This window comes from Desmodus rotundus, chromosome 4 (genome assembly GCF_022682495.2).
Source record: "Desmodus rotundus isolate HL8 chromosome 4, HLdesRot8A.1, whole genome shotgun sequence".
Lineage (NCBI taxonomy): Eukaryota > Metazoa > Chordata > Mammalia > Chiroptera > Phyllostomidae > Desmodus > Desmodus rotundus.
The window spans coordinates 82,593,413-82,617,496 of record NC_071390.1 but is presented as its reverse complement, the minus strand read 5'-3'; the positions used below and the strand labels follow the sequence as shown (position 1 = coordinate 82,617,496).

Here is a 24,084-nt window from a genome sequence, read left to right as displayed (position 1 = left end):
CATGATGTGCCCTCATTCCCCCCACCCCATTCCATGTTAATTTATTTTAAAAACTCAAGCTCTGCTGGCGAAGGTCAGAATCTACTACATTTGTTTCACTGTCCGTTAAGGACTTCAGCGTTCTTTGTGTTACCATACTAACTCCGCCATTCTTCCCTGTCACTTTTCCATTGGTCCTAGAACAGAAATGTTAAAGAGCAAGCAAAACTTTGCCTTCCAGTGTCTGTGAGGAACAAGAGCACCTTCTGAAGGTGGGTCAACCCTGAGAACCTATTCTGATCAGGCAGGAGCTAGTGTCAGAGGAAGTTGTCAGGGCCAGTAGGGCACTGTTTTAGCTTTAAAAGGTGGCCCTGCGACTCACTGAAGCTGTGTGACCCTGAGCAGTCCCTTAACCTCTGTTTGTCCTTCCTCTATAAAACTGAAATAATAAATATTCCTTGCCTATCTCATAAAGTTGTGACTAGGCTCAAAATTAGGTAATTAGGTACAAAGAATTTATTGACATGATGTTTAATCCTCACAACAACCCTATAAGAGATACAGAGTATCACACGTGTTTGATAGAAGAAGTTGAGGATTAGAGAATTCACATCTTAAGATGTAGGCAACATCTTAAAGTTAGCAAGTGGCAGAACTAGAATCCAAGCTAGTTCTGACTCCAAAACCCTCACGCAAAATGGAAAGGTAAGCTATTTTCATTCGACGTTAAGTGGTGACCATGGGTTGTATTAAAATACACGGATCCATCCTGAATCACAGCAGTATAATTAGAAACTGACCGCGTCTACTGATCCCAGCTGGCTGTAAACACGGACACAAAACATATCACGTGAGGGTTTTGAGCCTTTAAAACCGCCTGGGCCCCCTAGGGCGTGTGAACACTTACTGCAGCGCTGGCGCTCCCCAAGCGTCACAATGAGACATCGCTCACAGTGAACAAGTCATAATTGCGAGCTTTTCCTTAAGTGAGGCCCCCAGGTGGTCCCTAACCAAAATCCCCAAGTCGCTTCAGCGTAACCTCCTGACCCTTGAAAGTGTCGTTTTCAGGGAAAGGACTAGTTTACAGTCCTCTTGCGCTAGAGGACTTTGTTCCTTGAGGGTGTGCGGGTCTTCGGCTGTGTGGCCTAGAGGTACCCGCCCCAAGGGGACCCCGCGGGACGCGTGTCCCGGGCCTGTCGCCCCGGAGCCTTCGCGGGCGGGACCCCACCCCAAAGCCCTTTATTGAAGCCGCGGCTCCCCAGGCGAGCAGGAAGGAGAAGTGCGCCCGGGGCGCGGGGCTGCGGTGTGGGCGCGGCCTGGTGCGCCTGCTTGGGGGCGAGCTCTGCCGTCGGTCCGCTGGGAATCGCGACCCCCCGAAGACACCGAGTGCTGGTAAGCAGGCCCTGGCGCCCCCTTTGGGACCCGCTGCTACCCTCGGGTGGCGGTCGGAGCTGGGCGCGGGCTTGGGCAGGAGGCGGGGGCGGAGGGAGGACCGACCGCTCGGCCCCGGGCTGCAGCAACCGAGACCTCCACCGGCGTACGTGGGAGAGGAAGTAGGATCGTTGCTGAGACATTTTCTAAGTTCGGTATTTCAAAGAGGGAAATCCTGGGAAAGTTTGTTTTTTCCCCCCCCGAAGGGCTGGGGCGGGGCCCAGGAACTTCGTGCGCCCGCGCGGTCACGCATCACTCCACGTTGCCGCAGTCTGCGGCATTTTTGGTGGTGCGGGTTCGAGCGGGTTTGGCAGGCTCGGGCAGTGGCAAGGAGCACGAGGGACGAAAGCCCTGCTGTTACCCCGGCGTGTTCGCCTCACCAGCCCAGAAGTGACGAAGCGACTCCCTGGAGAATAAAGGAGAACGCAGGTCTGCGTTAGGCGTTCAGCTTCACTGAACATAGGGATGGTCTGGCATTCAGAAATACGTTCTCTGAATCTTTTTATTATTTGAACATTAAAAAATATGCAAACGTGAGCTATTCATTCGGTGTGTTGCAATCATTTCAGGCAAAGTGAAGAGAGTATCTGCATCCTTATTACAGAAGGCACCGGTGTTGGGAAATTAGACTGTAACAGTTCGCCATGGCGTACGGCTTGCCAAGAAAGAACACAGTGAAAACCATTCTGCGGGGCAGTTATCAAGTGTAAGTACTTTTATTCCGGCAGGCTGGCGTGGGCAGTGTCCTTGCTAAAATAAAAGTACTGGACACCCTTATGTTCCCCGTGAGGTAGATACTAGACTGTAGGAGACATTTTCAGGTGTCTGGATGCTGTGTTTTGTTTGTTTTTTAAGGAAGCTGCTATTACAGGAATTTATAAATTATCTTACTTAGTCTTTACAACAAAAGGGCACTTTAAAAAAAGATTTTATTTATTTATTTTTAGACAGAGGGGAAGGGAGGGAGAAAGAGAGGGAGAGAAACATCATTGTGTGGTTGCCTCTCACGTGCCCCCCCCCCCCCCCCCCCCCCGCCCGCCACTGGGGACCTGGCTGGCAACCCAGGCATGTGCCCAGACTGGGAATAGGACCAGAGACCCTTTGGTTCAAAGGCGGGTGCTCAATCCACTGAGCTACACCAGCCAGGGCCAAAAGGACACTTTCAAATGAGAAAACTGAGATTCGAAAAAATTGTTTGATCAGAGACACAGTTGTGTAGTAGAGTGACAGGGTTAGAAGTCGCCTTACTCTAAAGCAACACTTTCTACTGTTGCCCACTGCCTTAAAATACCTGTGTAGATAGTGCAAACCTGTCTAAAAATGCCGTGGCGTCAGGTGCGCCTTACCAAGAGCACTTAATTAGCTGGTGTGAAGGGTCAGTTTTTCATCCTGGGTACTTCGGCGGGCAGTGCCAAATAATCTCTGCGAAACAAGTGCCTTCTCTGTCCTTCTCACAAGACAGTAGTTTATATCATGCTATTTAGGAGAGCAACTGAATTCAAAGGAAAGAATTCACTCTTGGAGTGAAAGAATAGCACTCTTTGGAGTTCATTTGCTAAAGCACCTTGGACTTTTTGTTTTATTATGTTTAGAAGGTTATTAAAAAAACACTAAACACATAAAACTGGCATAGAAACATTTGAAAGGAAAATAAAAATGTTATTTCTCATATCCCCATTCCTACCCCACACTCCAGTCCCACTCAGGGGTAAAATGTTTTATATTTTAATAGAATTTGTGTATTATACAAGACCCACATATACATATGAGGTCTGTCCGGAAAATGTCCAGCCATTGTTAATATAACGAGAACAGTTTGCACGACATTGATGTAACCTGGCAGCCGAGGAGAGTGGGCTGGAACGCACATGGGACAGTGAGGCCTCAGGCCCCTTCAAAGTAGGCACCTTGGAGCCTCACACAGTTCTCCTAATCGCCTTGTTTCTTGTGTCTTCAATAAATGTCTCTGTTTTTCATATTACATGGCTGGATACCTCCTGGACAGACCTCATGCGCACACACATACACACAAACACGGTTTCACACATGGGCTTATGCTGAAGTTTGCTCCCTATCCCATTACATCTTGTAAAGCCTAGTGATTAAAAGCACGGATTCTAAAGTTTGATGTTCTTTGTTCAAAAGTCCAACTCAAGATCAACAGCCTTGTGACCTTGGGCAAGTTCTCTGCTCTTGTTCCCTAATCTTTAAAATGAGGATAATAACTGTACATGCCTACTGAATAGGGTTACTGTGGTAATTACACGAGTTCATATGTGTAAACTGATTTATCTAGCACTTACTATATGCTTAGCATTCTTTCATTACAAGTATGTACCACAGTTCGTTAACCAAGCTCTTTGATAGGCACTATAGCTATTTTCTTTGGGGTTTTCTGGACAAACAGTGCTTCCGTGAGCATCTCGTAAATAGCTTAGTGCACTTGTTCGAGCACACCTCCAGTGATTGTAGACTTCAAGTCATTCCTTCCAGCTCGATGGAAAAGTAGCAAGGGGGCTGGAGGCGGAAAACGGAAGGAGGGATGGCGTGTGTGCTGCCCTGACCCCCTCACTCATGGCAGAGCAGGGCTTCCGTTCCTCATGCAGATGAGCTCATAGTGACTAGATGAGAAACATCTCATTGCTTGTAGCTGATATTTTTACATGTCCTAATTAGGCTACCTAAACCAATTCATTTAAAGTTCATAGTGATTATTTGAAGTGGTATAGTTTGGTACTTCATCTCCCTTCAGTTTTCTAAGGATTCTCTTAGTACTAGTGCTTCTAAATAAATATACCTAGGCTAAGTACCAGCACTGGTTCTTAATTAAGTTGTAAGTCTCAATTCCCTTGTCTACCTACATAGTGGCTGTAGAGATTAAAATAAGATCACACACACAAAGTCTTAGTGTATGCCAAGCACCCTGCTCAGGGATTATTCGCTTTGTTCCTTCTCCCCTAATGTGACCTTATTTTTGATCAGCCATAAAAGACTACATCATTTTCAAAGACATGGGGAGATTCCATTGACTTCAGGGAGGCTGTATTGTGAACAAAAGTTCCTGTCATTATAGCTTATGGTGATTTTTCAATATATCATTATATTAGTTAATATAAAGCTCCTTCTCCTGGCTAGACTAGCAATTCTAGAAAACCCTGAATACCCCCACACCCATAAACCAAAATGTATAGTAGAAAATAGAACTTGAGAATTAGATGTCTTCAGTATCCTATAATAGATGCTTAATAAGTATTTGTTGAGAGAAATAATGAATTTTCGCTCCAGACAGCAACCGTGGGATCTTGCACAGCTTACAGAGACATGGTACACCAACCTGGCCAAAATCAAGTTCCCATTCTTGCAAGAAATTACATTTGGCAGTCCTGTACACCTCAAAAGGTGCAAGATCAGTAAGGATGGTCTGCTTCCTGCCTCAGAAGGTATGTTCAACAAGAACTACTTTAATAAATTGTGAATTTTATATCTTTTGCTCATTATCAGCTAAATGTATATATTCAAGAATGTGAATTTTGCTATGTAATAAATATTCAGTTTTTTCTAAATTATGCCTTGTGAAAATACCTGTTGGATTGCTTCCTGTATTTTATTTTTTAGATCTCAAACTGGAAAGGGAATATGAAATGAAGCACCTGAATAATCTGAAACGTCAGGAAAATGCAGCCGAGGACATTCAACTTGCCCTCAGGGAAAAGCAAGGTGGTTTGAGAAGACCTCTTCCACCTAAGTGACAGTCCCCTCATAATCGATTCTGTGCTCTGTGCTTTCCGGTGTGGAGGGGATGAAGGTCCGCAGCCTGTCACTGCGTGAGTTCCCCTGCAGGCGTGTGATGCCGCTGGGGGACGAGCCAGCTCCAGTGGCTGAGTGGACAGCTCTGACAGGAAGGCCTTCTGGTCCCTGCCACCCACCTGTTCATTGTATCACAAGCAATATCAAAGTAAGTAGATGAAAAATGCATCTGGATGGAGTCACTGGTGCTATTCATTTTGATTTTTGTGAAATGGCACTAAGGGAAGAGAAAACTCCTTCTCAGAGACATTATTTTGAAGAACATTTAAAATTTGCATCTCTGAGATCCTAAGGAGGCACCAAGATGGAGAGAGAGAAATTCTTTTTTTTAATTATATTTTATTGATTATACTATTACTGTTGTCCTGATTTTCCCCCCCTTCCCCCCTTCCCCGCCCTCCACCCAGCACTGCCTACTCCCTCAGCCCATCCCCACACCATTGTTCATGTCCGTGAGTCATGTGTATAAGTTCTTTGGCTACTCCATTTCCTATACTGTACTTTACATCCCCACGGCTATTCTGTAACTACCTATTTATACTTCTTAATCCCCTCGCCTTTTCACCTATTCCCCACACGCCCTCCTATCTGACAACCATCAAACGCTCTGGGTATCCATGATTCTGTCTCTACTCTTCTTGTTTCCTTAGTTTGTTTTTAGATTCAATTGTTAATAGATATGTGTTTATTGCCATTTTATGGTTCATAGTTTTGATCTTCTTTTTCTTAAATAAGTCCCTTTAACATTTCATATCATAATGGTTTGGTGATGATGAACTCCTTTAGTTTTTTCCTTGTCTTAGAAGCTCTTTATCTCCCTTCAATGCTAATGATATCTTCACTGGGTACAGTGATCTTAGCTGTAGGTCTCTACTTTTCATAATTTTGAATATTTCTTGCCAGTCCATTCTAGCCTGCAAAGTTTCTTTTGAGAAATCAGCTGACAGCTTTATGGGAACTCCCCTGTAGGTAACTAATTGCTTTTCTCTTGCTGCCTTTAATAATTTTGCTTTATCTTTAACCTTTGGCATTTTAATTATGATGTATCTTGAAGTGGGCCTCTTTGGGTTCATCTTGTTTGGGACTGTCTGTGTTTCCTGGACTTGGATGTCTATTTCCTTCACTAAACTAAGGAAGTTTTCTTTTATTATTTTTTCAAATAGATTTCTAATTTCTTGTTCTTTTTCTTCTCCTCTGGCACCCCTATGATGTGAGTGTTGGTACATTTGAAGTTGTCCCAGAGGATGCTTACTCTATCCTTGTTTTGGGGGGGTTCTTTTTTCTTATTGTTCTGATTGGTTGTTTTTTGCTTCCTATGTTCCAACTCATTGATTTGATTCTCTGGTTCATCCACTCTACTATTGTTTCCCTGAAAATGGTTCTTTGTTTCAATTAGTGTATTCTTCATTTCTGACTAGATCTTTTTTATGCTGTTGAAGTCCTCACTAAGTTCCCTGAGCATCATTATAACCAGTGTTTGAACTCTGCATCTGATAGATTGCTTATCTCCATTTTGTTTATCTCTTTTTCTGGCATTTCAATCTGTTCTTCCATTTGGGCCATGTTTCTTTGTCTCCTCATTTTGGCAGCCTCCCTGTGTTTGTTTCTATGTATTAGGTAGAGCTGCTAGTGTCTTGGTAGCATAGCCTAATGTAGTAGGTGTCCTGTGCAGTTCAGTGACACAGCCTCCCCTATTACCCAAGGTCTGCACTCAAGGTGCGTCCTTTGTGTGGGCTGAGTATACCCTCCTTTTGTAGTTGGGCCTTGGTTGCTGTTGGCAGGTCAATGGGGGGGGATTTACCCAAGTCAGTCAGCTGCAAGGGCTGTCTGACCACTGACCCCCAACCTCCTCTCTCCATGGACGATCCACTGTGTGGGGGCAGGGTGGTGGTTCTCCGATGTGGTCTGTATCTGTCCCCTGGTTGTGCAGGCTCTGGTGTTTCCCTGATGAGGCAGGCCAATGTCAGTCCCCACCTGTATTCTGCTGTAGCCACCCTGCATGAGCTATAGAGCAATCTGAGATGGCTGCTACTTGTGCTGGGCTTGGAGATTCCCAGGGGAAGCCAAGCTGTGAATGTAGTCAGGCTGCTTCTAGTGCCAGGCCTACGGCCACTTAGCAAGAGTTACAGGGAGTGGGGGCTCACTGTGGCAGACTGTTGCTTGTTTGGGAGGATTTGGGAAGTTGTGACATGTGAGCCAAGACCAGCCATACCTATGGAAAAGTCACTGTTAACAGCTTGTGTGGGCCCGTTAGTTGGTCGGGACAGCTTTATGGATCTGTGGGGGAGGGTTCAGAAATGGCACTATGGCCTCTGACTGCCTTTCTATCTCAGAGAAAGCTGTCCCCCAACTCTTGCCTCGATGCTAGACACTTCAGTTCCTCCCTGTATGCCACTGGTGCCTTTCAAGCTGCTACCCCAGTGCCAGGGCTTCGAGGGAGTTGGTCAGAGTAAGTCGGTATGTGTATTCTTTAAGAGGAACTGCTTGGGACTCCAGAAGTTTCTTCCACAGACTCAATTCCCACTAGTTTTGGCAGCCAGAAGTTGTGGGGACTTATCTTCCTGGCACTGGAACTCTGGACTGGGGACCCGGGTATGGGGCTAGGCCTTCTCCCTCCTGAGATATCCCTTCCAATTTTTATCAACTACACATGGATGTAGGACGAGCCCATTCCATGTCTTCACCCCTCTTATAGTCTGGATAAATGAAGTTTCTTTAATTCTGTAGTTGTCAGACTTCCATTCAACTCAATTGCTGATGATTCTGAGTTATAATTGTTCTAAGTCAGAACAATTGGCTTTGTTGTGATTTTGATGTGCGAAGAGGTGAGGTGTGTTTACCTATGCCTCCAACTTTATGCTACTTATTCTCTGTACCTTTTCCCCCTCTCTCCCCACCCACTCCCCCACTCATAACCATCCATGTGATCTCCATTTCTGTGATTCTGTTCCTGTTCTAGTTGTTTGCTTAGTTTTGTTTTTTTTTTTTTTTTGGTTTGGTTGTTAACAGCTGTGAGTTTGTTTATATTTTAGTGTTCACATTTTTTATCTTCTTTTTCTTAGAGAAGTCACTTTAACATTTCATATAATAAGGGCTGGGTTATGATGAACTCCTTTAACTTAACCTTATCTGAGAGGCACTTTATCTGCCCTTCCATTCTAAATGATAGCTTTGCTAGATGGAGTAATCTTGGATGTAGGTCCTTGCCTTTCATGACTTTGAATACTGCTTTCCAGACCCTTCTTGCCTGCAAGGTTTCTTTTGAGAAATCAGCTGATAGTCTTATGGAAACCCCTTTGTAGGTAACGCTCTCCTTTTTTCTTTTAAGATTCTCTCCTTATCTTTATTCTTGGGTAACTTAATTATGATGTGCCTTGGTGTGTGTTTCCTTGGGTCCAACTTCTTGGAAACTCTCTGAGCTTCCTGAACTTCCTGAAAGTCTATTTTCTTTGCCAGATTGGGGATGTTCTCCTTCATTATTTGTTCAAATAACCTTTCAATTTTTTGTTCTTCCTCTTCTCCTTCTGGCACCCTATGATTTGGATGTTGGAATGTTTAAAGATGTCCTGGAGGTTACTAAGCCTCTCCTCATTTTTTTGAATTCTTTTTTCTTCATTCTTTTCTGGTTGGATGTTTCTTTCTTCCTTCTGCTCCAAACCGTTGATTTGAGTCCCAGTTTCCTTCCCATCACTGTTGGTTCCCTGTAGATTTTTCTTTATTTTACATAATATGACCTTCATTGTTGCCTGGGTCTTTTTTGTGCTGTTGAAATACCCAGTGAGTTCCTGGAGCATCCTAATAACCAGTGTTTTGAACTGTGCATCTCATAGTTTGGCTATCTCTTTGTTGCTTAGTTGTATTTTTTCTGGAGCTTTGAACTGTTCTTTGATTTGGGCCATTTTTTTTTTGTCTTGGTTTGGCTGTTACGTAGTAAGGGGCAGAGCCTTAAGTGTTCACCAGGGCAGGGCACCCCACATCACTGCGTTGTGTTGCTGTCGGTGGGGGAGGGGACTGAGAGGGAACAGTGACACTTGCTCTGCTCTGAGCTGACTTTCAGTCACTTCCCCTGCTACCCACAATCAAATTGGGCCTTTCTGGTGCTGATTTCCTAGTGGGTGGGCTTGTGTACATTCTAGGACCCTGTGGGTCTCTCCAGTGAACTCTCCTGTGAGGCTGGGAGTTTCTCCCGCTGCCATCTGAACCCCCACAGGTGTTTTCAGTCAGAGGCTTTGAGGTTTTATTTCCCTGCACTGGAACCCTGGGTTGCGTGGTCTGTCTTGCTCCCCAGATGTTCCTCCCAGCTTATCTGGGTTTTTCTGCACATGAATGTGGGACTGCACAGTCTGCAAGCCACCTCCTTCCCTGGTCTACAAGCGGCTGCCTTGCTGAGTCTTGTCCGCCAGTTGCCTTTCTCCACCCCTCCTACCGGTCCAGATGAATGTTTCTTCTTTAACTCCTTGGTTGTCGGACTTCCATACAGTTTGATTTTTCATCAGTTCTGGTTGTTTTTTTGTTTTTAAATTTGTTGCTGTTCTTGTTTTGGTTGTGCGAGGAGGCACAGTGTGTCTACCTACACCTCCATCTTGGCCAGAAGTCCTGTAAATGTGATTTTTAAGGAAGTAAGACAGTAACAACAATGTTAGATCTGTGTGAGTTCCAAGTCCAACCTTTTCCCAAAATCCATGTTGCTAAGCCACCTGCTTGGTGCACCTTTGGCCTGGCTGCCTGAATGGCCTACTGAGGAAGCTGATATTGAAGACTGTGGCTGGTATGGAGTAGGTAGGTGCTGTTGTAAAATTTGGAATGTGACAGATTTCCCCACCTAATCACTGGCAACCCTAGGCCACAGCAGGCCTTCTTTGGAGTAGCAGGGTAACTTCCAGTGAGGATTCTATGTGCTGAGGTAAGGACCCCTGGCTTCTATAGAATGGCAGCTCCCAAGAGGAAGAAAGGAGGAAGGTATTGAGCCACACATGCTCATTTTCTTCTTCCAAACTTACCAGCTCCACTTCCCTTGGCATGGAGTGAACAAGGACCACCAGGGGGCCATGGGTGTGGGAACACTGTTCACATGGAAGGAAACCCCACACTAGAGAATTGTTCCTTCTCAGCACCTTCATGTGTGATGGCATTCAGGACATAAATATCCTCTTGAGACAGAATAGGAAAAAAAGATGGCCTGACTTAAGGTGGTGAGGTTGAAGGACATTTCTTTCACTTCCTCAACTGACTCAGACCCCTTGACTTTTATTCTGTATATTTGGACATTTTCTACTCTGGGTGATCTTCTCTGTGAAGACATATTGAGGCCGTTGTTAAATCCTTTGTGACTTTTAGGAAAGTAGCTCCCAGGAGATCTGGTAAGGCCCACAACATTTTAGATCCCCCACAATTCTAGTATAAGAAATGCTTAGCAAGCCCCAATTCCATCAGTAAGTAGAGTGGACTAACATTTACTGAGGGTATTCTGTGTGCCAGGGACTGTTCTGTGCTAGTGCTTCCCAACATTTTTCATGTCTTGGCATATGTAGAAAAGTATAATCTTCACGTGGCATACTGGAGTGAAAGAGGAATGAGGATGCTCAAGGCCAGAGGAAACAGGCGTGGGGCTCCGACCAACAGAAAGGCTGAGGGATCGCCTCCTTGGCACACACATTGCTCAGGCACAGCACAACATCATGCCACGGTGGTTGGGAGACCCTGCGTTGCACACCTGAGATCTCTTATCCCATTGATCCTCTTATTTACAAAGAAGGGGATTGAGACTCATAGGTTAAGAGACTTTCTTTAGGTCACACAACAAGAACTTGGTGCCAGACCCAGGCTTTCTTAATCTAAAGCCCACATTCTTTGCACAGGATGCTTTCTTCTATAGGTTCTCTGAACATTTTGTTTTGGCCCTGCGTACCATTCACTGGATAATTTCTGGTTGGCAATTTATTTAGTTACAGTTCATTTCAGTAAGAATTTATTTGGTTCTGATAATCTGCCAGCAGTGCTTTGGGATCTAAAGATGAACAATACACCAGTCCTATTTATGTTAAATGATGAATCTTTATGTTGTTTCCAGTTTTCATTATTACAGACATTGCTTCTGTGAACATACTTAAACAAGTCTCTGTAAGTACATTGTGTGGGAATTTCAATTCAGACTCTAGGCCCAGGAAAGGAATTTCTGTGTCATAGGATATGTACTTAGAGTTCTACAAAATAATGCCAAATTGCTTCCCAAAGTTGCTGTAATAATGTATGCTTCTTCCAGTGGTTTATGAGCATATTGGAAATTTGCCTTTTTGTTCATTTCTGGGCTGCCCAGAATCTAATCTGGGTTTTGTGAGCTGAACAGCCAGATTTTTGTTCTGCCTGATCCTCAAAGCCTGGGCACAAGTGTGTGGTTGAAGTCTGCCAGCTGGCTGCTTCCTCCTGGGACTTTGCCTCTGGAGTGAGAGAGACACAGAGCCAAGCTGGCTTGGAAGCCATTTCAGTGATAATGGCCATGGCACCCAGACCCAGTGGCAGGGGTGGAAGTAACATCAACACTGGTGTCCGGTGCATCTTAATAGAGCCTTCCCCTGACAAGATTTTAGCTGTGTTTCTGGTTTCCTGGAGTCCCTGGGCCTACCTGTTTTCTGGACCTGATTCTCTAGACTTTTTATTCATGCAGTTCACACTACGAGCTCTTCAATAGCCTTCCAGTGACTTCCAATTCTCCTACTGGAATTGAGTGTGCTGCGCTCTTTTCATGCTGTCAATCACAATACATTGGAGAGCTATGAAATCAATTCTGAGGGTCTGAATAACATTTAAAAACTGAAATGATAAATCTAGAAATATCTGATAATTCTATATTCTAATACAGAATTCTAATACAGAATTAGAATATTCCAATATTCTGGTAATTCACTGACTGTTGTAAACTAAGGATTGTTCCATGAAACACATGCACACATAAGTAGACACAGATACAAGCACCTGTGGGCCAGATTGCCAGGGAAAAATGCTTTTCTTATCTTAGGTTACAGTTCAGACATTTGAGAAGTGGTGATAGAGTGTTTAGTGCATGGGCTGTGCAGTTGGACTGCTTGCATTCCAGTCCCACTTGCCAGCCATGTGACCTTGGGCAAGCCACTTCATCTCTACACCTTGCCTTCCTCATTTGTAACATGATAGTATGTGGAGACAGCTCGTTTTCTACCAAAATTCTTTTCCCCTTCTTTTATAGCTATGGTGTTTGTCTCAGTCAGTTCATGCTGCTATGGAAGAATTCTAAACACTGGGTGGTTTAAACAACAAACATTTATTTCTTATAGTTTTGGAGGCTGAATGTCCAAGGTCAGGGTCAGGTTCTTGGTGAGGGCCCTCTTCTTGGTTTAAAGACCATCACCTTCTTGCTGTGTTTCACATGGCAGAGAGAGATCATTTTTCTCTGTCACTTCTCATAAGGGCACTAATCTCGTTCGTGAGGGCTCCACCCTCATGACCTAAGGCCCCACCTCTAAAAACCATCAGACTGGGGATTGGGACTTTAATATGAATTTGGGGCTGGGGGGAAACATACATCCAGTCCATAGTAGTGTGTGGCTGAGCACATGGCTGTCTGTGCATCCACATTCGCTACTTGACTTAGAATTAAGTGTGGCTAAGTTCTTGCCAATGGAACATGTGGAAGTGATGTGCATCACATTCAAATCTGAACCTTATAAGGCATTGTGTATACCACTCCCATGGCTTTGTACTGGTGGGTGAAACCCTGATGTGATGGTCATCCAGCTTGACCACATAACCAATGATAATGGAGACCACGTAGACAGTGATGGTGGAGCAACCAGATGAAGGGGCCTGGATCCTTGAATGACTATGTTGAGTTCCCAACCTGAGCTATTTATATCAAGACTGTTGAATATGAGAACAAATGTCTGTTTTCTAAGCCACTGCATTTTGGGATTTCTTTATTATATTAATTTCATCTTAAAAAAAATCCTCACCTGAGGTTATGTTTATTGCTTTTAGAGAGAGAGAGAAACATCAATGTGAGAGAGAAACATCAGTCTGCTGCCTCTCATACCCACCCTGACTGGGGATCGAACTTGCAGTCTTTTGGTGTACAGGCTGATGCTCCAACCAATTGAGCCACCTGGCCAGAGCATTAATTTCATTTTTACCCTAACGAATACACTGTCTCATAGAGCTGTTGGACTTATTCCGACAATTCTTGGTTTATAATAAATATATTATATCTCTTAATAGTATATTTGAAATCAAGAGCCCTAGTTGGAGGAAGGTGGTCTAAAGGTGGGAACTTCCAGTTACACGGTAACATGTGCTAGGGATGTGAGGTACAACGTGAGGACTATAGTTAACACTGCTGTATGACATGTAGGAAAGGTGTTACGAGAGTAAATCCTAGGAGTTCTCATCACAAGGAGAAATTTTTTTCCTTTATTTTCTTTTGCTTTTATCTGTATGAGAAGATGGATGTTAGCTGAACCTATTGTAATTATTTCACAATATATGTACATCAAATCATCATGCTGTGCACCTTAAACTTATAGAGTGATATATGTCAGTTATTTTTCAATAAAAATTGAAAATATAAATAAAGAATATTTTTAAAAACCTTGACTAGTAAAATGAAGGGTGAGTTTAATTCAGTGATTCTCTATGATTTTGCCTCCCCATCCCCCTTGGGGACATTCGACAGCCTGGAAATGTTTTTGGTTATCTTAACTGTGGGTTCTCATAAACACATCTATGGGATGCTACCAAGTATGCTACAGTACACAGGACAGCCCCCCACAACGAAGAGCTTTTCAGCTCCTAATATCAATAGTACCAAGACTGAGAAGCCCTGATTGAACTGATTGATTTAAGCTACTCAGGACACTTGCTAAAACAGAAAGTTGGGTCAAGTTGCATGACTGAGAATCATGAAGCGGGGTATTTCCTCCGAAGAAATGCAGACTGTTTTCACCATAAGAGGAGGAGAATGAGTGCTCAGTAGCAATTGACAGATTTCTCCAGTACCCTTTTAGCTGCTCACATTCACTCACACCTTCTCTCCACATATATAAATCCACTCACTAATTCCTCAAAATCATATCAAATTAACATCAGGTCCAAGTGCAGATCTTGCAATCAAGGTTAAATAATAGGCAATTATCCCTTACGCATTCTATACACTATGATGGAAAGAGAATAGGATAGAAATACACAATGAAAAAGGTTGGGTTCTCTGATCTTGCAGATGGTCTTGGGCCACAGAGCTGGCAATTTCCCCCTTGATTTTTGGGGGTACACAGGTTGCTGTGTCAGACTTCACTGAGCCATTAATCTACCATTATGGAGTACACCATGAAACCCAATTATGATTTGCTTCATTTGGGAGACAGAGGGATGGGAGCAAGACAACAGAGGTATTGACAGGGAGGTTTAGAGATATTTTCATTGTTCCTCAGTCACGGAAGCTAGTGACTTTGGCTTACTTTGTTTTTCATTATGAGTGTACTCTATTTTTCTTAATTGAACCCCAAAGAAGGAAAACATTGCCAGTGTGCCAGCAGTCAGACTTTCTCTGGAATTTTCTATTAATAGGCTCTTACACTCCATTCGTGTGCTTCTTTCAGTCTCAATCCCTCTTGTCTTCGAATCATCTACCTCCACCCTAAAGACTCCTGTTTTAATTTGAAACTTTCACAGCACTGAAGTAGGTGTAATCTTCATGGACTTCAACTACAGGTGCCATTTCTCTTCTGCATTAACTCAACTGTCTATTAAAGCAACTTCTTCCAAGTGCAGAAGCAGACTCCCTTGCTTATTATTTTAGTGCTTGCTCACCATCTGGGTATGTCCTGTTGGCATTTAGTCTCCTGCTCTCATCAGGTATGTAGAACAGGTAAGATAAAGCATAACCCAAACCCAGCCAATGACCAAACATTTCCTGGGCTGCATTATCTGCACCATCTCCTTGCCCAGATTTGTTGCACCAAGCTCAGGCATTTCCAGAAGAGTGACTGTCAGATCCTAGCACTGTAGTTTAACAATATTGGAATTACTTTACAAAAGTAGTGGAAATAGCTGACATAATTTTCTTCAAGACAAGAGGAGAGTTATTTCCTAACAGTGGTCTCCTTTGATCATGGAGTCATATGACAAGTATATAGACATATTTTTTCTGTCACAACTATTTTAATATTTGAAAGAAATTTCTAAGTTTTACTAACAAAAGTCTGAAAAAATCTGAAAATTGAAAGCTGGAGCAAAGGAAAATTTATTTATTTTTGACACATTGTTACTTTTTGGGGTTAGTTGCAGATGTTAATAATAACAATAACCAACACTCCAGCTAATATTTATTGAGCACTTCAAATATCCCAGGTATAGTAGCTAGAAAAGGTCAGATCAAAAAGCCGTAGGTTTGTATAAGGTGCTTGAACTCAGCAGCGCCTTTTATATTGATTAAGCTTGGCCTATCAGTAGAAGGTAGAGGGGAAAAAATGCTTCTGACCCTCTCTGGCCATGGCTTTAGGGTTTAACTTCTGTTGAAAGTTAATTAAGGAAGAGATAAATGGCCACTGTATTGAATGGCACTTATATTTCAGCATCTGGTAAAGTACATGAGTTAAAGGTTTAAGTAGGTGAATAATAGTGACCAGGATGTGATATTTAGTTTGTGTAACAAGAGTAGTAATTTATTATTATTATTTGTTGTTATTCATGGGTGAAACTCATAAACTTTTATTATTTAATTGTGTTCATAAATATTGGGTTAGCCAAAAAGTTTGTTTTTTTCTGTAAGATGGCTCTAGTATCGCTTAGCTGTCTTTAACTTCATTTGAAACAATTTGGTTAGATTGTATTGTGACAGATGTCAAATCAGAGTACATTTAAAAAACAATCAAAATTGGTGAATTTTTGTGTAGCAATTTTAATATTAAAGATAGAAGAAAATATGCAATATTTTCAGCATATTTCAAGAAAGGTAAAAGTGTAACTGAAATGCAAATGATTTGTGCAGTGTATGGAGAAGGTGCTGTGATGGGGTGAACCTGTCAAAACTGGTTTGCAAAGTTTCGTGCTGGAAATCTCAATGGATGATGGTCCACAGTTGGGTAGACCAGTTGAAGTTGATAGCGATCAAATCGAGACATTGAGAACAATTAACATTATTCCAGGCAGGACATAGCCAACATACTCAAAATATCCAAATCAATAAAGTTATTGGTGAAAATGAAAAATGTGTCTTTCATTTTTTATAATATATTTTGTTGATTATGCTATTACAGTTGTCCTAATTTTTCTTCCTTTGTCCCCCTCCACCTGGTTACCACCCATTTCCTCAATCAATCTCCCTCAGTTCATGTCCATGGGTCATGCATATAAGTTCTCTGGTTACTGCACTTCCTATACTGTTCTTAATATCCCCCTATTTATTTTTTTTAAGATTTTATTTATTTACTTTTAGAGAGAGGGGAAGGGAGAGAGAAAGAGAGGGAGAGAAACATTGATGTGCAAGAGATATATCAATCGGTTGCCTCTCTCATGCCCCTAACTGGGGACCTGGCCCACAACCCAGGCATGTGCCCTGACTAGGAATCAAACCAGCAACCCTTTGGTTTGCAGGCTGGTACTCAATCCACTGAGCAACACCAGCCAGGGACCCCTGTCTATTTTGTACCTGTCAATTTGTACTTCTTAATCCCTGCACCTTTTCCCCCATCCTCCCCCTTCTCCCTCCCAAATGATAACCCTCCAAATAATCTCCCTATATATAATTCTGTTTCTGTTCTGCTTGTTTGCTTGGTTTGTTTTTTTAGATTCAATTGTTGATAGTTGTGAATTTATTGCCATTTTAATGTTCATGGTTTTGATCTTTTTCTTAAATACGTCCCTTTAACATTTCATGTAATAATGGCTTGGTGGTGATGAACTCCTTTAGCTTTACGTTGTCTGGGAAGCACTTTACCTGCTCTTCCATTCTAAATGATAGCTTTGCTGGGTAGAGTAATCTTGATTTTAGGTCCTTGCTTTTCATCACTTTGAATACTTCTTGCCAGTCACTTGTAGCCTGCAAAGTTTCTTTTGAGAAATTGGCTGATAGTTTTATGGGAACTCCTTTGCAGGTAACTATCTGCCTTTCTCTTGCTGCTTTTCAGATTCTCTCTTTATCTTTAACCTTTGGCATTTTAATTATGATGTGTCTTGGTGTGTTCCTCTTTGAGTCCAACTTGTTTGGGACTCTCTGTGCTTCCTGGACTTGTGTGTCTATTTCTTTCAACAAATTAGGGAAATTTTCTTTCACTTTTTCCAATTTCTTGCTCTTTCTCTTCTTCCAGCACCCCTGTGATTTGAATGTTGGTATGTTTGAAGCTGTCCCAGAGGCTTACTCTATCCTTGTTTTTTCAGATTCTTTTTTCTTCTTGCTGTTCTGATTGAATGTTTTTTTCTCTCTTCTGTCCCAAATCATTGATTTGATTCTTGACTTCATCCCACTCCACTGTTGATTCCCTGTAAATTTTTCTTTATTTCACTTAATGTAACCTTCATTTCTCCCTGGGTCTTTTTTGTGCTATTGAAGTACCCAGTGGGTTCCTGGAGCATCCTGATAACCACTGCTTTGAACTTCACATCTGGTAGATTGCTTATCTCCATTTCGTTTAGTTCTTTTACTGGAGTTTTGATCTGTTCTTTCATTTGGGCCATATTTCTTTGTCTCCTCATTTTGACAGTCTCCCTGTGTTTATTTCTGTATATTAGGAAGAGCTGCTTTGACTCTCTGTTTTAGTAGTATGTCCTATTGTAGAAAAGCACACCAGGAAGTTGGAGGCAGCAGAGCCTTAGGTAATCACCTGGGAGGGTAACCCACGTCGCTGCTCTGTGTCTGTGTGTGGAGGAGGGCTCAGAGAGGGGACAATGAACCTGCCTGGAAGCCCTGGAGCTTTGTCTGGGAGGAAGATGTCTCCCAGCACTTGCCCTGATACCAGACACTACAATTTCTCCCTGTACGCCACTGCTGCCCTTCCAGCTGTTGCCCTGATGCTGAAGACCAGAGGATGTGTGTAAGTCCTAAGTCTGTTGCAGGCTCTTTAAGAGGAGACTCTTGAGAATCCTGAAATTTCTTCTGCCACTCAAACCCCCACTGGTTTTTACAGCCAGAAGTTATGGGGATTTATCTTCCTGGTGCAGGAACCCTAGGCTGGGTGGTCTGGTTTGGGGCTAGGATCCCTCACTCTCAAAGTATCCCTCCCAATTTTTATCTGTCACATGTGTGTGGGGCCTCCCATTCCGCATCTCCAAGTCTCTGCCCCTCTTACCCATCTAGATGACTGTGGCTTCTTTAATTTCTTGGTTGTCCAACTCCATACCCCTCAATTTTCTGACAATTATGAGTGATACTTGTTTTGTAGTCTATTTGTAATTTTTGCTGTAGGTGTGCAAGGAGGCAAGCTGTTTTACCTATGCCTCCATCTTGACCAGAAGTTCAAAATGAAGTCTGTGTCTCTTATTTTTTGGAAAAAAACCATATGGACTTTTTGGCCAACCCAATAGTGTAGATTCTGGTGTTGACTCCCGTCATGTTACCTTGTCTTTTAGTAGCTTAGCCCATGGTAAGTGGTTTAACCTCTTTAAGCCTCCCCATTCATGGGTAAATGACAGTAATAATGGTACCTAAATAATAGTGTTGTTGAGAGGACTAAATGAGATATATGAAGAGGAGGAAAAGAAATCTTTTTCTTCTATCCATTTTGGGTTCTCTCCCTGGGGCCCTGAGGCCCTGTAAATTAGACTAAGAGACAGATTAATAGGAGAAAAACTAGTGTATTAACATGTGCATCACATATACACGTAGGAGTACTCAGAGATGAGTAACACATGAAGTAGTTAGAACTTGGGTTTACATAGCATCTTAACAAAACAGTACATTTTTAGAGAAGACAAAGGAAAAGGAGTTAGAGTTTCTAGGGGAGGCAAATAGTGGGAAGGCAAATATATGGGAAGACAAATATAATGGTAGATAAGGGTTATTTTTAGCAAAGTTTGTTTTATAGATTCCTTTGGTATGATATGGGTCTAGACTTGTGCTCAGTAATTAACTTCTGTCCTTCCTGGTAGAGAGGGGAGGGGAGACACCTTTACAAATTTATGTCCTGCTTTTCAGCAAATAGGCAAAAAAAGGAGGAGGGCAGCTTCTTAAATTGCCTTCTGCTTATGAAATAATCTGTATGCTTAAGTACCAAGGGACCTATCACAAAACTTGGTACGTAAGAAGAACTCAGTATATGGTAGTTGCTGTTACTGTTATCATAGAAAATCAGTATCAACAATTTGCCCTCATAGCTGACAAATGACATTAATCTCCTTTATTTTAACTTGTGGATTTTCTTCTCCTAATTCTAGGATTTAAACAGACTATGAGAATTTATGGTCATAACCTTAATAACATCTACTCTGATGAGCTGAGACCCAAAAAGATTGCTGGGTAAAAGACCGCAAATACTATTATAAATAGCATGCCACCTGAGCAGGGTTAACAGGCCTTTCCGGCTGGTTTTGTTGACATGGTGCTTCATTTTCCCTTCCATTTATTTTATCCTGAAGGTGGAGCAGGTGCTGTTTCAGGCTAAACACTTGGGAAGCCCACTTGCTGCCTTTCTCTATCTCCTGACTTGGGTGTCAGTCCTCACACCCTTGCCATCCATTTTCTGCAGGTGTCTCTTACCTGGAAGCTTTGGAATTTATTAGGGCTACCTTAAAAAAACATGGGAACAGAGACAATGATTGAGCCATCTCGGCAGTCTGGATCCTCATGGAGTAATGAGGTTGCTATCAACATTTAAGGAGCTGCTCGAAATAACCACAACTTCCTCTATCTTTGCTCCTTTTCCTTATAAAAATATTATAACTTTTAAAATTATTATATAATTGTTATAAAAATAGTAGATTATAAAAATAGTAACACACGGCCATTTCAAAGATACTAGATCATACAAGAAATATAAAGAAGAGCCCTGACCAGTGTGGCTCAGTTGGTTGGGCATCGTCCCCTGAAGTGAAAGGTCACCAGTTCAATTCCTGGTCAGGGTACACGCTTGTGTTGAAGGTTCAGTCCACTGTTGGGGTACATAAGAGTGGCTGGTGTTTTTCTCCCTCTCTCCCTTCCTTCCCCTCTCTCTAAAAAATAAATAAATTAAAAAAATATATATATATAAAAAGAAGAAAAAATCACCCATGGTCCTACATACAGATGAAATCACTCTGAATATTTTGCAGTGTTTCTATTAAGTCTCTTTCTGTGTTTAGTATTTTAATACGTCTAGGAGAATTCTATCTATACCATTTGATCTTGATTTTATTTTTGCTTAACTTTACAATGTAAACATTTCTCTTTGTTAAAATGTTCACATTTTAAATAGTTCCATAATATGTCATTGTATGGTTGTACCATTTTATTAAACCAGTCACACTTTGGACATTTAAGTTGATCCCAGTTTTCTGCTTTTATAAATAATACTGCTATTATAAATAAAAATGTATTTATAAGTAACAGTGCCTTTATATATAGGAACATCTGCCCCAAATAAATAATACATTTTTGCCAGTATTGCTGCTTACTCATTAAGACAGCTTCTTGGGCTTTTTGTGACAAAGGTTGTTAGTACATACCGCCAGATTTTTCCAGAAAGGTTATGTGAATTTTCTTTTTTTTTAAATTTCCAGCTTTTTTTCTTTGTTATTTTGTTTTTATTTATTATTTTTAATATATTTATTGATTATTCTATTACAGTTGTCCCATTTCCCCCCTTCACTCCACTCCATCCTGCCCACCCCCTCCCTCTCACATCCCCCCCTATAGTTCATGTCCATGGGTCCTACATATAAGTTCTTTGGCTTCTCCATTTCCCATACTGTTCCTAACCTCACTCTATTTTGTATCTACCATTTATGCTTCTTATTCCCTGTACCTTTTCCCCCATTCTCCCCCACATTGGGTGGGTAGATTTGTATACATTCTAGGACCCCATGGGTCTCTCCATTGAACTCCTGTAAAGCTGGGAGTTTCTCCAACCACCACGACCTCTAATGGTTTTTTCAGTCACAGGTTTTGAGGCTTTCTTTTCCTGAGCTGGAACCCTGGGTTGCATGGTCTGTCTGGCTCCCCAATTTTCCTCCTCGTTTATCCACAAGCGAATGTGGGACTGCCTGCTGTGTCAGCTTCCACCTTGCCCTCCTGGTCCTCCAGCTGTGCCTTGATAAATGTCCTCTCCACCCTGGCTTCCTGTCTCTGCCCCTCCTACTGGTCTGGCTGAATGTTTCTTCTTTAACTCCTTGGTTGTCAGACTTCCATACAGTTCAATTTCCTGGCAGTTCTGTTATTTTTTGTTTTTAAATTTGTTGTTGTCCTTCTTTTGGTTCTTTGAGGAGGCAAACTATATCTATGTATGCCTCCATCTTGGCCAGAAGTTGACTTTTTTCTTCATATTTATGTCAAATAGCGTTTTATCCCTGAGCTATGCCCACGTGGTTGTTGGTCATTCAGCATGACCATGCTATAGACTACTTTGCAATGCTTCCACTTCAGTGTGCTCCAGGGAAATGAGAACAGGCTGAGAATTAGACTGGGATTGAAATCCTTATGTTAACATTTACTGGCTTACTAACCTTGGGCAAATCCCATAGCTTCACTAGGATTTTGTTTCTGTATGTGCGAAGCCAGGAATGATAGCACTTAGCTCTTAGAATGGATGAGAAGATTAAATGGGATCTCATGACCCACCTCAACATCTTTGGGTATAGGTTTGGTCATACCTTTTAAAATTTTGTAGTTGTTGAATTCCTAGAAGCCAGTATGTTTAGAACCCCCTACTTAAAATACTCTTTACAAATTTAGCAAGAACTCCAGGAGCTTATTCTTCCCAAAGGGTCTCCTTCCCAACCCCAGATGGAGAGAAACTGGGAAAAGCCTGACCAGTCCCTTGCTAGGCCATGATTTCAGCTGCTTTTGTTTTTTGGGGGACCTTTTGGTGCCACCCAGTCCAGTGGGCCCTTACCCACTGCTCCCTTCTGGTCCAGATCCTGGCACACAACATGGTCCTCTGAAGGTTACTTCTCTTCCGGTTACTACCACACACTCGGTCATTGTGTCCTACATCACCCTGTGACATCTGTGCCAGGATGACTGAATCCAGAGGAACTTTTCACCCATCCAGATATCCCTTTGATGGTGGTTGTTGGACCTTGGTATCTTTTCCTGACAGTGGATGTCAGTTGGAACCATCCTACATCCTAATTCAGTTAAGAAATTCTGATAACAACACATTTCAAATGGGCAGTGGCCAAGGTCACCTTTCCCTTGAGGAGGCTCCTTCAGTGCAGTGTGCAAATGTAGACACTTCCTCTGGCTATCGGTGCTGAGTACCAAGCAAATCACTCAAGTTGCTATCACCTCTCCTCACTCAGGAGTGGAGGAGCTTGCTAAACTTAAATTTGTATAACTAAGAAGTGACTCTTCCAGGAACAAAGGTCTGCCAAGGAAATTCTTGATGTTACCCAGAAAGAAATGTCTGATACCTTCTCTTACTAAATAACTTTTTAAAAACTTCTGCTTCATGAGACACAGCCACATAAGCATAAAGCACCTAGCGTGCCCTGTCACCCTCTTCCATCCCTCCTCAGCTCTACCACATGTCTGCATTATTCAAGCTGGGAACATGCAGCTTTCCAGAGATGAGACCAGCTCCTGTGTCCATTTCTCTGCTTGGCTCTGTGTAAATACACTGCAGATGGTTCCTGGTTGCCTTCTGACAGCTTGCCAAGCTTGCTGTACATGTGGGCTTGTTCTCAGACACAAAACAAGACTTGGTGGCAGCAGCTCATTGAGCTCACCTCTGGTGGCCTCCAGCAAGGTTTCACCTTCAAAGCTGCTTTTAGGGTGTGTTGGCCTAAGGCAGTTTATACTTTCTTCAAATAGGTTTTATTTTACATTTGTATTCAACTTGTATTTTTATACAGGAAACATGCCCATTTTGTCATGAAGAATAATTTGCTAATCAGAAACTGAACACTGCATAGCTGGTATTCCTTTTAAGACAGGCAGTCATTTATAAAGTGCATCTTGTCAGCAGCCTTTGCCCCACAAATAACCTTTCTGCTCTCTGTGAGAAAGGGTGTGGCTTCTGCTTTTTTGGAGGTTTAGTTTCACAGAACCACGCTTTCCTTGTTAGGTTTTGCCAGCGGTGCTGGGCTGGAACACACGAGGGCCCCTGGGCCATTGTGGTCAGAGGCTGACCTCAGACTGTTTTCAGACTTCAGACAAGCCCTTTTCTACACCCCCTGTGGCATTCCCAGGCCTCACCAGGCGGCCCAAGGGTGTGGCACCACAAAGCCAACACTATTTTCCAAAGGAAAGTCACAGCTCCCCTGAATTAGTTTGGGTACAGAAATGAGTTTCCACATGTTCCGTGAGACATACTCAGGTGCTTTACATGACACTATTCTCACAGGTGTTTCATTATCGACTTTAGACATAAATTCTAATAGAAGTAAGAAGAAGAAAAACAGGCTACTTCTGAACCTGTCTTGAAATTATCCTTAGTTCCCCCTGCCATTTCCTTAACTGGCAGCCTTTTGCTTTAATATTTTCAACAGAAATGCTTTGCTAATGCTGTGATACTGGGCTTTGGCTTAATTGCCTTTGTTTATTTCCCTGAAATTAGCCTCTCTGTCTCCAAAACATTGCGTCCTGGCTCTCTGAAATCCCCATGGAATTTGGAGAAATTATGTCTTGGCATCCACCCCGCTTTCCTGGAACACACAATGGGATGCTGACGACATAGCCTGATCACTCCACTTGACAATAAGTTTGCTTGTCTC

At 42.5% G+C, this 24,084-nt stretch overlaps 1 protein-coding gene across 3 annotated transcripts; it reads left to right on the top strand.

The window, feature by feature from the left end:
- The first annotated feature begins 903 nt into the window (after window positions 1-903).
- Window positions 904-13,874, top strand: C4H4orf36 (chromosome 4 C4orf36 homolog). 3 transcript variants are annotated; one of them, XM_045183736.2, is made up of 4 exons: window positions 904-1,371; window positions 2,015-2,116; window positions 4,696-4,850; window positions 5,026-13,874. In XM_045183736.2, the coding sequence occupies exons 2-4, from the start codon at window positions 2,055-2,057 to the stop codon at window positions 5,157-5,159; spliced, it is 351 nt and encodes a 116-aa protein (XP_045039671.1). In that variant the 5' UTR covers window positions 904-1,371; window positions 2,015-2,054; the 3' UTR covers window positions 5,160-13,874. The 3 variants fall into 3 exon arrangements, with proteins under 3 accessions (XP_045039671.1, XP_024430727.1, XP_045039670.1); XM_024574959.3 differs by having other exon boundaries at window positions 1,980-2,116; XM_045183735.2 differs by lacking the exon at window positions 904-1,371 and adding an exon at window positions 1,703-1,839 and having other exon boundaries at window positions 1,980-2,116.
- The last annotated feature ends 10,210 nt before the right edge of the window (window positions 13,875-24,084 follow it).

Bases quoted from the DNA above. Each gene is read 5' to 3' on its own strand.
- C4H4orf36 (XM_045183736.2), top strand. From the start codon at position 2,055: ATGGCGTACGGCTTGCCAAGAAAGAACACAGTGAAAACCATTCTGCGG. The intron at 2,117-4,695 runs GTAAGTACTTTT...TTTTCGCTCCAG, and splicing joins CTGCGGGGCAGTTATCAAGT to ACAGCAACCGTGGGATCTTG. The intron at 4,851-5,025 runs GTATGTTCAACA...TTTATTTTTTAG, and splicing joins TCTGCTTCCTGCCTCAGAAG to ATCTCAAACTGGAAAGGGAA.